Source organism: Nelumbo nucifera, chromosome 3, assembly GCF_055504915.1.
Source record: "Nelumbo nucifera cultivar China Antique chromosome 3, China Antique-T2T, whole genome shotgun sequence".
Taxonomy (NCBI): Eukaryota; Viridiplantae; Streptophyta; class Magnoliopsida; order Proteales; family Nelumbonaceae; genus Nelumbo; species Nelumbo nucifera.
Window position 1 is genome coordinate 4906785 of NC_142651.1, and position 14742 is coordinate 4921526.

The 14742-nt window shown below is 36.7% G+C and overlaps 1 protein-coding gene across 3 annotated transcripts in view; it reads left to right on the forward strand.

Annotated features, from left to right (window-relative positions):
• Positions 1–14742, forward strand: part of LOC104593277 (uncharacterized) — a 52470-nt gene that overhangs the window by 4792 nt on the left and 32936 nt on the right. For 2 of the 3 annotated variants that reach the window (XM_088899528.1, XM_088899529.1), the window contains exons 5-7: positions 11473–11545; positions 11641–11698; positions 12929–13024. In XM_088899528.1, coding sequence (XP_088755654.1) covers positions 11473–11545; positions 11641–11698; positions 12929–13024 — 227 coding nt within the window. Of the gene's footprint in view, positions 1–5241; positions 5312–11472; positions 11546–11640; positions 11699–12928; positions 13025–14742 lie in introns of all 3 variants that reach the window. The other variant, XM_088899530.1, reaches the window with a different exon arrangement.

The following is a 14742-nucleotide window of genomic DNA, read 5'->3' on the forward strand; positions in this document are numbered from 1 at the left end:
CCTCAACTAGGTCTGTCCTATACAGACCTCTCTTAGTAGCCCAATAGCTACTCTTTGCTGGAGATAATCTAGTAGGACATCTACTTCTGGGTCTTACTTCTCTTGAGTCCTACAACCAAGAGAAACCCTAGGTTCGAACTTGCTTTACTCTCTTACACTCCTAGGTCTTCACTGCAACAACCCAGAAAAGGAAGAGAGAAGATGAAAAGACAGCAAGAGAAGAGAGTGCGCCTGCTGAAACCAGGAAGGAGCTAATGATCTGATACCATGTAATCTGAAGTGCTATACTCGAAGTAGCAAGAAAGAAAAGAGAATGACAGAAAAGAATAGAATGTCGAACTGTACTAGCCAGTCGACCAGTTCTTTATTTATAGATGAATATAGTACAAGGTACAAGAAATTACTGGGATGCCCTTGATTAGTGATGGGACACCCAGATGACTTAAATCATTAAACAGGATTAGGCCCATTAACACAAGCCCAGTTACAAGATAAGTTAAACATAAGAATGGACTAATAAGAACACTTATCAGCCGAACATAACTCTAACATTCTAACATCATCTAAACAAATTAATGTATGATATAATCATATATATAACATATATTTATATATGATATGTACTATTGAGTTGGGTTCGGGTTGGGCCGGGTTGACCCAAAGTCAGGTTGGGTTCAAGCTAACCCGACCCAAGTTGCAGCCTTTTACAGCCAAGTGTGTGTTGCCCTTCTTTCTTGTCTTAAACTTTTCAGGCTTCAGCTGAGGATGAAGCTTCCAACATTTGTCCTTAGTATGTCTGCGCTTCTTGCAATATTAACAAATTCAATCATCATACCTCTCAATGATCATAGACTTATTATTGCTTTGCTTGGGCTTAGAGGACATGAAAGCAGAATTTTCAACCATGGGAGATGTCATCATGACTGCTCTCCTACTCTCCTCATCCTACACTACGGAGTAGGAAGCAACAAGAGAAACAATATTTGCACTCAGGATATGATGTCAAGTAAAATCAAATTCAGAGTTTAACCCCGCCAAGAAATCAAAAACCCTATTATTCTCAACATATTTCTTGTACTGCTCCCTATCTTTTGGATTTTTCCACTATAAGGCCTCCAAATGATCCATTTCTTCCCATGGGGACTGTAAGGTGGAGAAGTACATAGCTACAGTCCTCTCCCCCTGACGCAAACTATAGGCTTCCCTAAAGAGCTGATAAATCCGAGCAGTGTTTTTGGCTTGAGAATAGGTAGCCATGACCCTATCCCAAATATCCTTAGCAATGGATAAGAACATATAGTTATGTGCTATATGTGGCTGCATGGAGAAAACCAGCCACAACATTACCATAAGATTGTCTTGCTCCCATTTAGCAAACTTTAGGTCTTCTAATTTAGGCCTGATTTCCTTTTTGGTGATAAAACCCAACTTACCTCTTCCTCCAATGGTGAGCTTAGTAGACTAGGACCATTCCATGAAGTTGGTTCCTTAGAAGCTTCTATTCCTTAACTAGGAATAATTTTAAGTCTCACAAAGAGTTCCAATGCACCACCGGCACACAACAAGATCAAGGGAAGAGTTAACACACGACTAAGAAGCAACAACAACCCCAAGAATAGTCTAGGCGGAAAAATATAGGAAGAAGAAAAAATCCCAAAAAATTTCTAGGCTTCAGAAAATTACAAGACCGCTTTTCGTCTTCCTAGAAATATAAAACAAGCCAAGTAAAATTAGATTGAAGGAGAAACACTCCATTAAAGGTTCTGAAACAGCCTCAAACTTGAATCTGAATTTTCTGTGAACTTCCTTTTGGAAAAATTATAACAAATCAAGAGGTTTCGCATGGTGGTGACACCTATACCAAAAAAATCCCTAAATTCAGGATGATTTGAACCATACCAATTTCGAGAATGGTTGCTGCCACTTGTACAAGCTGCTGACATCATCCCACGATGGTCTGACATTAGCATGTTTCCTCTAGGGTAACGAACACCTGCAAAAGCCAACCCTAAATCCAGATGAGCTTTGATACCAAGTTGTTTAAGGTGAAGCCGAAAAAACAAAGGAAGAAGAAGAGAAAGGAGGAGAAAAAGGGAGAAAAAGAGAAGTAGAAATGTTACGAAGGTGTGTTTTGAGTTACTTTTCACACCAAAGACAAAAAGTTTATAATGTTGTTAAAAGTACAAGTTTTCCCTTACTTGGGCACCCAAATACAAAGAGGAAATGAAAAACCCAAAAAGCCCTTTCATCATATTGCATATTCTCATCACTTTTGAAGCAACAAATGGTAGATAGACTTCGCCAGATGCTACTATCTCCCATATAAAATGTCTTTCTACCTTAATATGTTTGGTTCTATCATGCTAAGTGGGGTTGCAAGCTATATTGATAGCGGATTGATTATCACAATACAACATCATCGGTTTGTCATGGCTAATATCCAACTCTTCTAAAAATGATCTTAGCCATAATAATTTTAACACCCTATGAGCCATTGCTCTATATTTTGCTTCTACTAAAGATCTTGCCACAACACTTTGGTTCTTACTTCTCTAGGAAACTAAATTACCAACAACTAGGGTATGCATACAATATCCAGATGTAGACCTCCTATCATTAATACTACCTGTCCAATCTGCATCTTTGGTGCTCTCCCATACAAGAGTTTCAAGTAGATCAATCTCCTGCCATAAGAATCTCAACACAGAGTAGTACACTGCTAGAGGCCTCTCCCCCTGTCTTAAATTATTGACTTCGTTTTCATTTTATATGCCCTTGCAACATTCATCTTCTAAGAATACGCTTCAGCCACACTATCCCATATTTCTTTGGTCGTATCCATCAACACATAGTGCTCAGTAATATGAGGCTGCATACAATTCACAAACCACCCTATAACAGTGTAATTATTTTGCGTCCACTTCTCAAGACTTGGGTCACCTTCTTTAGGTTTCTCTTTACTGCCTGATAGGTATTCCCACTTGCCTCTACTGCACGCATGGATCCTCACAGATTGTGACCAAGCTAATTACTTGGTGCCATCTAGCTTTACTGTGGTCACAACACCTAGTAGGGATTCTATAGTCCCTCCTGGACCAATTTTGAGTTCATTATTTTGCTTTATTTCAACTCCTAGATGGCTCCATTGGTCGAACGAAAATAAACGGAAACAACTAGAGCCCCAAACTAAGATCTCCTGACACCTAGGAAGGGAAAAATCAAGAAAAAGCAGGGTTTCACACCACTTGGCAACCCAGGAGAAATTAAGAAAATTCAACTGCTTCTACTAATGAAGTTAGAAACATTACCAACTTGGACTGATCTCCCTAAGATCCTCCAGGAAGTTCCTCACACCCTGAGCACTACTCTGGAAGGATCCCCTAAGCCTTCAACTCCAATTCTTCTCTAGTTAGCTAGGGTTTGGGTTGACTCTCCAAGAAGCTTCTTGGGCATCTAAAATTGATCTGAAAATCTCCAAAAACCTTCCACCAACTAGGTTGAATAAATCATCAATAAACCACCATATTAGCTCTCCATAAACATTGTGTATGGGCTTAAAGAAAGAGAAAAAGGGTAGGGTTGCTCCAATACCAAGTTGTCAATCAAAGCTGTAAAAACAATGTGTTTAATCAAAGAAAAATAAGATAAAACAAGTCTAAAACAGCAAGGAAGAAGAGAGAAGAAGAAAGAGAGTTTGGAATAAGAGATCATGGCTGACACCCAGCCCCCTTCTAACATAATTAGAAGAAGATTACAAGAATTCCCCTGATAAGGTGGCTGCTAGAGTAAACCAATAAAAGGGGCTTTAGGCAAGAAGGGACAACTAAAGCTATCTGGCTCAAATTCTCACCAACTATTGAACTTTAATGACTGTTAGTTTGCGTGATTGTTTGGAGGCATATGGAAAGTAACATAAGTGTGTGGGGTGGTATATTTTTGGTGTTTCAAATCTGTCTTTTAATCCATGGCTGAGTTTAGTGGAGCAAGTATGCTAGTGGAGAAATTAAATTAGGGACATTTATGACAGTAGACTTTATGGATGTCCAAATGACTTTAATTAAGTTAAACGGTGCAAACTATGTCCCATGGGCTAAATTTGTGGAGGTTTTTCTTACTAGTAGAATGAAATTGAAATACAATAATGATCCAAAGCCAGTTGGTGGACCGGATGGGTATAATGATTGGATTCAAGAAAATGCTTAGATTATGACCTGGCTATGGGATAGCATGGAAACTCTTATTAGTGTTAACCTTGTGTTTCTAGACATTGCCAAGGAAACTTGAGATCATGCAAAACAACTTTATTCAGAGTAGGACAATGTGACCATCTGTTATACTAGGATTACTTCCTTCTCTAGCAAGGAGGAAAAAGACAGTTGAAGAGTACTATTCTTCCCTGAAGAATCTAAGGAATGAACTTAATGTATATCAGCATCTATTTACTGATTTGAATGTTCAGTAACAACAAAGAGAACACTTGGGTGTTACACAATTCCATTCAGGGTTGAGATTAGAGTATGAACAATTCATACGCAAATTCTTGGTACTAGTGACATTCTAACCCTTTCAAAGGTATTTTCTAGAATTAGAAGAGTTTCAAACTCAGAAGTTGATAGTATTCCCATATCTGAGAAGTCTGCTCTTTTTGCAGTCAGGCATAGCAAAGTGGAAGTGGTGGGGATGCAATTAGAGGTAGAGGTACTTATGGACACTGTATAGGTGTGTGATGCACCCATTGTGGGTGTGAGTGACACACTATAAACTTTTGTCATGATTTACATGGCCCAATCATACTTCATTTGGGGAGGATAGTGGTACTACTGGTGGTGACTCCTTTTCTTTAGATTATGGGAAGGAGGAGATGATATTTATTACCCGTGAGGAGTATGAGTAACTTCGTCTATCTTCTTCCTTCGATACACTGCTACCCTTGCTAGTCAGGAACTTCTTGTCTTGCCTCCTTTTCTAAACCTTGGATTATTTATTTACGGGCCCCAAACCATATGACTGGGTCTCTAGACTTGTTTGTTTCTTTATCCCCTCCTTCCACTTCCCAAACCATTAACCTAGCTGATGGTACTACATTTTCCATTTAAGGTACATGTTACACTTAATTCTAATTCGTCTCTGTCTTCAGTGCTATATATTCCTAAATTTCCTTCTACTCACATGTTTGCTAGTAGGTTAACAAAATCTCTTAATTGTTCTATCTCATTTTATCCTTTTTATTGTGTGTTCCAGGACCTCAAGATGGGGAAGATGATTGGTGGTGGGCGTGAAATTGGAGAATTATACTATCTAGATGATGGTGGTTTGTAGAAAGCCCTGCATACATCTCTTACACCTCTATAGGGCATTATTAATTGGACCATCCATCTCTTCTCTCTCTTTAAAAACTAACCTAGTTTCTAGTCTAGAGTGCATTAGAGAGTTACAGTGTGAATCTTGTTAGCTTAGCGTTTCCATTAAAATGTTTCATTCTGATGATGCAAAAGAATACCTTCAAGGGCCATTCCAAACATTTTTTTTTTAATTTTTCATGGCATTATTCAACAATCTTCTTGTTCGCATACACTACAACAAAATGGTGTGGCTAAATGAAAGAATGAGCATTTACTTAATACTTCTTGGGATCTCTTAACTCAAATTCTGGTTCATAAAATTTATTGGAGTGATGTTGTTCTTATGTCATGTTTCCTCATAAATTGTATGCCCTCTTTAGTTTTGGGTGGTGAGTCTCCCTTCTCTCTTCTTTTTCCATCTTTACCTCCATTTCCTTTTCCACATCATGTCTTTGGTTGTCTGTTTTGTTTATCACCTTGGTCTTAGGTTGGATAAACTTGATTCTTGTGCGATTAAGTGTGTATTTATAAGGTATTCTCGAACCTAGAAAGGATACAAAATGTTATAGTCCAACTCTTCGTCGTTCCTTTATTCTTCCCAATGTTTCCTTCTTTGAAAATGTATCTTATTTCTTTTCCGTTGAGTCTTATTCATTGCCTCCACTTCCTCTTCCTCTTCCTTTGGTAGAAGTCTCCATACCAGCTCCCATTATTGAAGCACCTACGCAACCACCACTTCACAAAGTCTATGTGAAAGGCCACATGGAGTCTTTGCTCCTACTCCAGCTTCTGCTGAGCCATCATCAATTTCATTTTCAATGGATCCATCTGATTTGGATTTGCCTATGCTCTTTTCAAAGGTAAACATGCTTGTATTGACCATCCTATTTCTCATTCTATGCCCTTTCCCCATCTGTCTTCATCCTATTAGAAATTTATGTCACTTCTTTCCTTTGTGACTGTTCCTAGGCCTATTCAAGAAGCATTTATCTCACTAAACTGGAAAAAGTCCATGGATGAGGAATTTCATTCTCTTTAGTCTAATCATACTTGGGACCTCACTCCTCTTCCTCCTGGAAAGAAAGCAGTAAGTTGTTGATGGGTTTACACACTTAAACATCAGCCCAATGGTAATGTAGAGAGGTGTAAGGAGTGGTTGGTGGGCAAAGGGTATACCTAAACATATGGTATTGACTACATAGATACATCTAGTTACTAAAATGGGGTTTGCATGTGTTGCTAATTCTTTGGCTGCCCATTTTGATTGGCCGTTTTTTCAGTTGGATGTGAAGAATGCCTTCCTCCATGGTGATCTTTAGGAGGAAGTTTGTATGGAGCAACCTCCTTGGTGTGTTGCTCAAGGGGAGGTAAGGAAGGTGTGCAAATTATAGAAGCCAATTTATAGCCTGAAACAGTTGTCTAAAGCCTAGTTTGGTCGATTTAGTAGTGTGATACAACAGTTTGGAATGCAACAATGTAGTGTGGATCACTCTATTTTTAGTAGAGATACATCTTCTAGTAAGACTATTCTAGCTTTATATGTTGATGATATTATTATAGGGAGTGATGTACAAGGAATCAAGGAATTGAAATAATTCTTGCAGCTAAGGTTTAAATTTCAACATGTCACGCCCTGTATCAAGCGTATTGTATCATATCAGCAAGAGTCAGCATGGGAAACTGGGTGAAATTGGTTGTATCAACCTTTTCCATCATGGCATGCTTGTAATGGCACCACTTCAAAGCTATTCAGAGTGTTTTGATAAAATGGTAGCATATTGACCAATATGCATCTGGTATTGTAGCATTTTGATATGCTATGAAAAAATTAAAGGCAAAATATAAAAAAAAAGAGCGGAAAGAAAGCTTCTAACCCCCCCCCCCCAAAAAAAAAGGCCTCTTTTATGCCTAAAGACTACAAAACCCTAGATTTGCAACGAAAAACCAAAAACATCCATCAAATCTTAAGTTTTGTGAATATGATGCTTTTTTCTAAATTTCTATTATTATATATTATAGTTTCTAAGTGTGAATAAACCCTAGTTGATTCTAGGTCAAAGTAGAGAAGAAGAAAGAAGAAAGAAAAGAGAAAGAAGAAGAAGGAGAGAAGAAGAGTGTTCGGCCAGACTAGAAGAGAGAATGTGAAAAATCACACTCCTAGCCGACCCACTTGAATTTTATTCATAAAACTTAGAGTTACAAGAAAGACAATTTTGTCACTCATAGAAGATGGGACACATAACTTAAACTCAGATACAATAGACCTTTCACTTTCAAGAAGATACACGAGAATGACCAAAATATCCCTGACTCGAGCATTCTAACACTAAGTTCTAACTTTTAAGCAATGGGACAAAAATCCAATTATCCTATCTAGTCATGCAAACAACTTCTAAGTGAATATATAATTATCTATAATTTCTTATTGAAACAACTATTTTGTCTTTTTATTCCAAAAATTACAAAAAAATATATTTAACAAGAAATTTCAATTGCTCTTTGGATATGATAGATCATCAATAAATCTACAACATACTCAATCTTTATGGTCAAATCATAATATGTATATATATAACATTTTCTTTTTTTTTGTAATTTTACATTCTCCCCTAATTTCTTCATAAAACTACTTAGATCTACTTATAACACCAAAAAAACATCATATTCACAAAATTTAGACATCTTCAATTCCTTCTTGATATCTGACTTCTCAAGGGTTTGGGCTGAAATAGCACAATCTTCAAGAGTAAATGGTAGAGTTTGGTTGGAAAGGAAACCCCCAGCATGTAATAGAGTAAAATTGTATTTCGATGGGAGCTCCCTTGGAAAGCCGGGTATGGATGGAGTAGGTGGGGTTTTCAGAGATTTAGAGAAGAGGATTGTGGCAATGTTTTCAAGGCCAATTGGGGTGGAAAACTCCTTGAAGGCTGAATCATTGGCTTTATTGCAAGGTCTCAGGCTAGCTAAATAGTTGGGATTTGGAATTATTAAGGCAGAAGGAGACTCACAAGTAGTTATTTCTTGGGAAAAATTCAATAGGTGTATTCCTTAGACCCTTTAGCATGTGTGCTAAGAGAGGTAGAAAAGATTGCAAGAGAAATAGAGGTTGAATTCAAGTGGGTTAAGAGGAAAGGGAAAATGGGCTAAAAGAGGGCTTGTAAGAGGGGATTGACACTTGTCAATCATTGTATTGATCACATATACTTTCCAAGTTAATTTAATAATACCTTTGCTGATAAAAAATATTTATTTATTCTCGAAATAAAAATAAATAGAAAATAACTAGTTGAATACCAAAAGAATTACCACTTACATTCTTGTGAATGATTTCTATCTTGGGAAGTTGGATAATTAAATTCTTTCATTTTAGCCTCTTACAAGCAAGATATATGAATGATATTCAAGAAGACAAGAGCACTAAGGTATGTATTCCCATATGTTGAGTATTATATATTTCTTCATAAAGACAACTAAAGTATGTGAGTTTTATGTATGTATACCTCATTTTTTTGATAAATGAATAAATTTTTTATTAATCCAATAGATAAGAGTTACAGGCAACCCAGGGAAAGGCATGAGATGTGACCTTTCCTTTAAGATTGATCACAGAATTATAAGTTCAAATGAACAAAGTTACAAGGTATCCCAAAATAAAGAAGCCCGAGAAACCCCTTGTTTAGCCCAAAATAAAGAAGCCCAAAGTTACAATGTATGTATACCTCATTTAAGTCTTATATTTATTATTATTGATGTATTTTATGATTTATTGGAGTATCTATAGCATTTCCATGCATATCTTAATTTTTCATTTGTATCCATGTGTATCCAGGGTGTATCCTGATACATCTCTTAAAATTTCCTTTTGATACAAACATTTCTGTTACTTTAAACCTTGATTGTAGCAGCAATTTCAGACCAAAGATCTGGGGCACTTGAGGTATTTTTTGGGTAATGAGATGGCAAGGTCAAAGTGGGGAATCTTTCTCTTACAAAGAAGAAAGTATGTGCTTGATCGGTTGGAAGAAATACAATTAAGAGCAAAACTAGTAGATACTCCTATTGATCTAGATGTTAAGATGTCTGATAGTGAGGGGGAGATCCTAGAAAGTACAGATGACTAGTGGGAAAATTCATCTATCTCATTATCACTAGGCCAAATATTTCTTTTAGTGTAGGATTCAATTTATTGGGAAGGTATTATTAGCGTTCTACACTACTTGAAGGGTGCTCCCAGACAAGGATTGTTGTACAAGAAAGGAGAACTGTTGTTGGAAGGGTATGCAGATGCAAATTAGGCAGGATCAATTATTGATAAAAAGTCCACCACCGTCCATTGCACCTTTTTAGGAGGAAATTTGGTCACTTGGAAGAGTAAAAAGCAAAGTGTGGTTGTTAGAAGTAGTGCTGAAGTCAAGTACTGGGCTATGGTGCACACTACTTGTGAATTAGTTAGGTTAAAATAGTTGATACAGAAAATTGGTTTGGAAAATTTTATACCTATCAGGCTGTACTATGACAAGCAAGTAGCAAGCCAGTATTTCAGGAAAGAATCAAACACATTGGAGTGGATTTCCATTTTGTAAGGGAAAAAGGTTACAAGTGGAGAAGTGCTTACACCTAATGTGAAGTTAGATCAGTTAGCCGACCTCTTCACCAAAGGCTTAAGCCATGTATGGATGAATTACATTTACAGCAAGTTGGATCTTTATGATATTTATGCTCCAACTTGACCTGGGGGGGGGGTGTTAGAAACCTCTTTATTCTGATGTGTTTGGCCAGCAAGTTACAAGTGTCTTTTTCTTCTTCGTTTCTTTTATTTCTTAAGTAGGGTTAAAGTTGCAATTTCAATATCCTATTATTGAATAAATAAAAGAGGGTAGTAGTTGAGATCAATTAGTTTGATTTATCCTACCTTTAGCCCTATTCTCTTCTAACGTTCTCTTCTCAACCTAGAATTGTTTTGGACTGATTTCTCTTACCTTTTCACATTTTCCGCACATGTTTAAGTCTGATCACAGGGGTATTTTACACATTTTTTTTTTGTAGTCTATGGGGTCTATCTCAAAAGTTTGATTTTTCTGGTCATGTTTAGTTCATGTTTAAGGTCACAGGATCATTTATTAATTAGTTTAGTTATTTAGTTTTCTTCTGATAGTGAAAATTATGTAATTTTTTATTTTTCTAGTTCTATAGGAATGACCACCCCAATAGTTTCTATATATGTATAAATGTAAAATAGTGATGAGTGGAGTTTACTTGAGTTCTTACACCTTATGTGTGTGAGTGATTCCCATGCCCTGGAGTGATTCTACTCACCCTGTTGAGTGGTTTCAGGTTTCCTTTCTCCTTCTCTCTCTGTTTTCTCTCTATCCTTTTTAGTAGCCATAAAGCCATTATCAGTCTTAAGTTATTCATCAAAAGGTATCTGTTTAACATTCTCAAGGGACTAAATTGGATTTAGGTGAGTTTTTTCTTGTTTTTCATAAAAAATCAAGAATTTTCCACTCCGTTCATTTTTGTCTTTTGTGCCAAACACTTTTTTGTGTTCCCTATAGAGTTAACTAGGATTAGTCCTGATTGGTGCCAAAATAAGGGAAAGTAGAAGGTTTTAAAAGAGCAAGAGGAAAACCAACGGAAACGTGGTTTGAAGTGGTATGGATGATCTTAGGATTTAGAATTTGACAGAAAACATGGCTCTTGATGGAGCACAATGGCAGGATGAGTTTTGTTTAGCCAAATAGTTGGGGTTAAGGCTGAGTTGGGTTTAGTTTGCTAGGATTTGATAATTTGACATCAAAATGCATTTTTTGCACAAGACTAGGTATAATTTCTTAGGTGACAAATTAATCATGTATGTGTACAAACAGTGGAGGCGTGCTTATCCTATATGTACATACACATGTACAGACAAAGACATACATATACACATAAACATATATGCACATCCATTTGTTGAGGCGTCTGTTTTTACTAGATAATCTTTTCAGTGCCAGTTTTTCAAAACCAACTTTTTGGTGCTTGTTTAATGTAACTTGATCCCATAACAACTTATCTTCTCCTGGTAACCTTTGTAAGAAATACCTCCCTTGTTTATCTCCAAGTCTAATAGTGGGTCTTTTATGGAGCTCAGCTTGCAGTAGAATGCATATTTTGTTCAGCATGTATTCGCTTTGTTGAGTGCTGTCCACAGGAAGGGCTTACAGGTTTGTCTAATTTTTATTTTGCCTCTTTTCCTCTTTGTTAAGTGCTACCTTGTTTATCTACCTTGAAGTCAGTCCTGATTTTCTTCTCATTGCAGAGAAACTATGGTCTGGGCTTGAAAACTTCGTTTTTGATTGGCTAATCAATGCTGACAGGTGAGCTGTTTTAAATGGACTGGTACTTCACCTGTGTAAGTTCCATGCGTTATCTACACATAATCAACTGTTTCTCCTTTATTTGCACATTATATTTCATCAGTACTGCTTGATCCTTTCTTGATGGGATATCCATCTGTCTGACCTTCTTGCAAGTTCATTGAATTTCATTCTTACATTGGGTTATCTTTTGAGCTAATTGATATAAGCTGATATAGGCTGGATGTTCAGCAACAATATTTTTTTTATCATTAATAATCAAAACTTCTATCAAGTTTGATAAAAGAATGCTGTATAAGAGTTGGTTTCATAGCTAGTATTCCTTTTTAACAGAATAGTGTCCGCTACCTATCTCTTTTATTCCATTCATTTGGTGCATATTTTTTCCTCTTCCCTTAGAGGCAATCTTCCAATACAACACGTTTCTATTTTACCCCCTATTTTGCCAAAGCATCATTCATAGTATTAGCTGATCTGTGTATCCATTTGTATGCAGCTCTCATCTCCCCATGCAAAGTCTTTGCTTCCCTCAGGAACCAGTGGTGTTATTTTTGAGCAATTGAGCCATAACATATTTAAATCCCCTTCCACCTATAAGTATGAAGTTTAATGATTTAGCCAATATTAAGCATTGCAATACAGATAGCAGTTCAGCCCTTGTAGATGATGAAATTAGCAGCCAACAATGTTTATTGAAACTAATCAAACTTTGTCACACTGTTTATTCTAGTGTTTCTTTGATACTTGTGAATAATCATGATTTAGAAATTGGAAGTCAACCATCACTGTTGTTTTAATTGTTCATTTTTTAATTTCTGTATGCATGCATATGTTCATTTCACAATTCACATAAACCTGTCAAAATTTGTTTTCTTTTTGGTACCAGAAAATTATGCTTCAATTATATTTGACATAGTATGGAAATCCTATAAATTATTTCTTGATAGAAATTTCCCCTTCTTTTTGAATTATGAAACCTGGCATAGTAGCCAAAGTCTATGAATCTGTGTTCATCATGTTTATGGAAATGCCATTTGTTACTCTATTTCTTTGAATTGAAAATTTGAAATGTACTATGCAGAAGCTTCATTAATGAACCATGAACCTTTATGGACATTTTTTCATCATTTTCTTTTTGTATATGAGAACCATGTAATTTGTAGTACCTTCAAACTTAGGGTTCCCATGTGCTCTATCCCTTGGCACTGACTTAAGGCTTAATAATTGCAGGGTTGTTAGCCAGGTAGATTTTCCCTCGTTGGTTGATTTACGGGGGCTCCTTTTGGACCTGGTTGCACAACTACTAGGTGCTTTGTCACAGATTAGGTATCCAAACAATCTTTGGTTTATTTATTAGGCATAGGTAATACTTTTAATATAAATTAAGTATGTCTATATGACTTTATTGTGAGCATTTTTATTTTTTGGAATATTCAGCTAAAAATGTTCTACAAAAGTTGTAATTGATCATACGTTTCTAAGATGTCCACTTGTCTAGTAGGACTGCAATCAGTCCTAGTTGTAATGTACAATAAACAAGAAAGAAAGTTTGAGAAGAAGAGAAGAAGAGGAGAAGACGAAGAGAAGAAAGTCAAAAAGAGTGTGGGTCTTAACTTAGATTGTTGCCCCACTCAGCTATTTATATTAATAGTTTAAACAGGGTAAAAACCAGAGTTACCCCTACTGCTTAGTGCTTACATAAGCTAAGAAATATAAGAAATAATAGAGACAGAAAATAAGTACCAACTACCACTAAGTAACATAAATAGACAAACAGTAGTGGGGTCCACATTATTGTTCTACATATCTACACTCCCCCTCAAGTTGGGAATAGATATTAGTCATTCCCAACTTGCATAAGCCAGCCTCCAACTTTGTCTTTGAAACTGCCTTAGTGAAGAGATCTACAAGTTGCATGTTGGAGATGATATATGGAAGACACACTTCTTGGGAAGCAACTCTCTCTCTCTCTCTCTCTCTGATAAAGTGGCGATCCACTTCAATATGCTTAGTTCTGTCATGTTGTACCGGATTATGGGCAATGTTAATAGCAGCCTGATTATCACAGTACAACATTAGGGGCTTCTCATAAGCAATACCCAACTCCTTAAATAGGGATTTCAACCACACCATTCGCCATAGACCTATATTCAGCTTCAGCACTAGAGCGAGCAACAACATTTTGCTTCTTACTTCTCCAAGAAACAAGATTTCCTCCTACAAAATCACAATACCCAGAGGTAGACCTCCTATCATCAACACATCCAGCCCAACCAGCATCTGTGTAAACTTCTATTTTCATGTGACCATTATTTTTGAAGAGCATACCTCTGCCTGGACATCTCTTCAAATACGCTAGTATCCTCTCAACTACAAGTAGGCGAGTGGTTCTAGGGGAATGCATATACTGGTTAACAACACTGACTACATAAGAGATGTCTGTTCATGTGAGACAAAGATAGAGAAGTTTTCCAACCAACCGTTGGAACATAACTTTATCTTCAAGGGACTCTCCACCTTCTACATTGATCTTGTGATTTTGTTCAATAGGTGTGTCAATAGGCTTAACACCTAGCTTCCCAGTTTCTTCCAAAAGATCAAGAACATACTTCCTTTGGGAAACAAAAATCCCATGTTTAGACCATGCTACCTCAATACCCAGGAAATAACGTAGCTCTCCAAGTCTTTGACATCAAATTTTTGGTGGAATTACTTAAGAGAGTCAATCTCACAACAATATCATCCACGTATCACTCCCTGTCACCACAATATCATCCACGTATACAACAAGAAGAGTTAAGGAGGAATCCTCTTTCTTAATAAAAAGAGTGTGATCTGATTGGGCTTGCACATAGCCGAATTTTTCAAGAGCCTGTCTAAATCTATCAAACTAGGATTTGGGCAACTGTTTCAGTCCATATAAGGCCTTATTAAGCCGACAGACCTTCTTCCCTGCTTTTGCACTATAAAATCCAGGAGGTAACTACATGTACACCTCTTCTTGCAAGTCACCATTGAGGAAGGCATTTTTAACATCTGTTAGT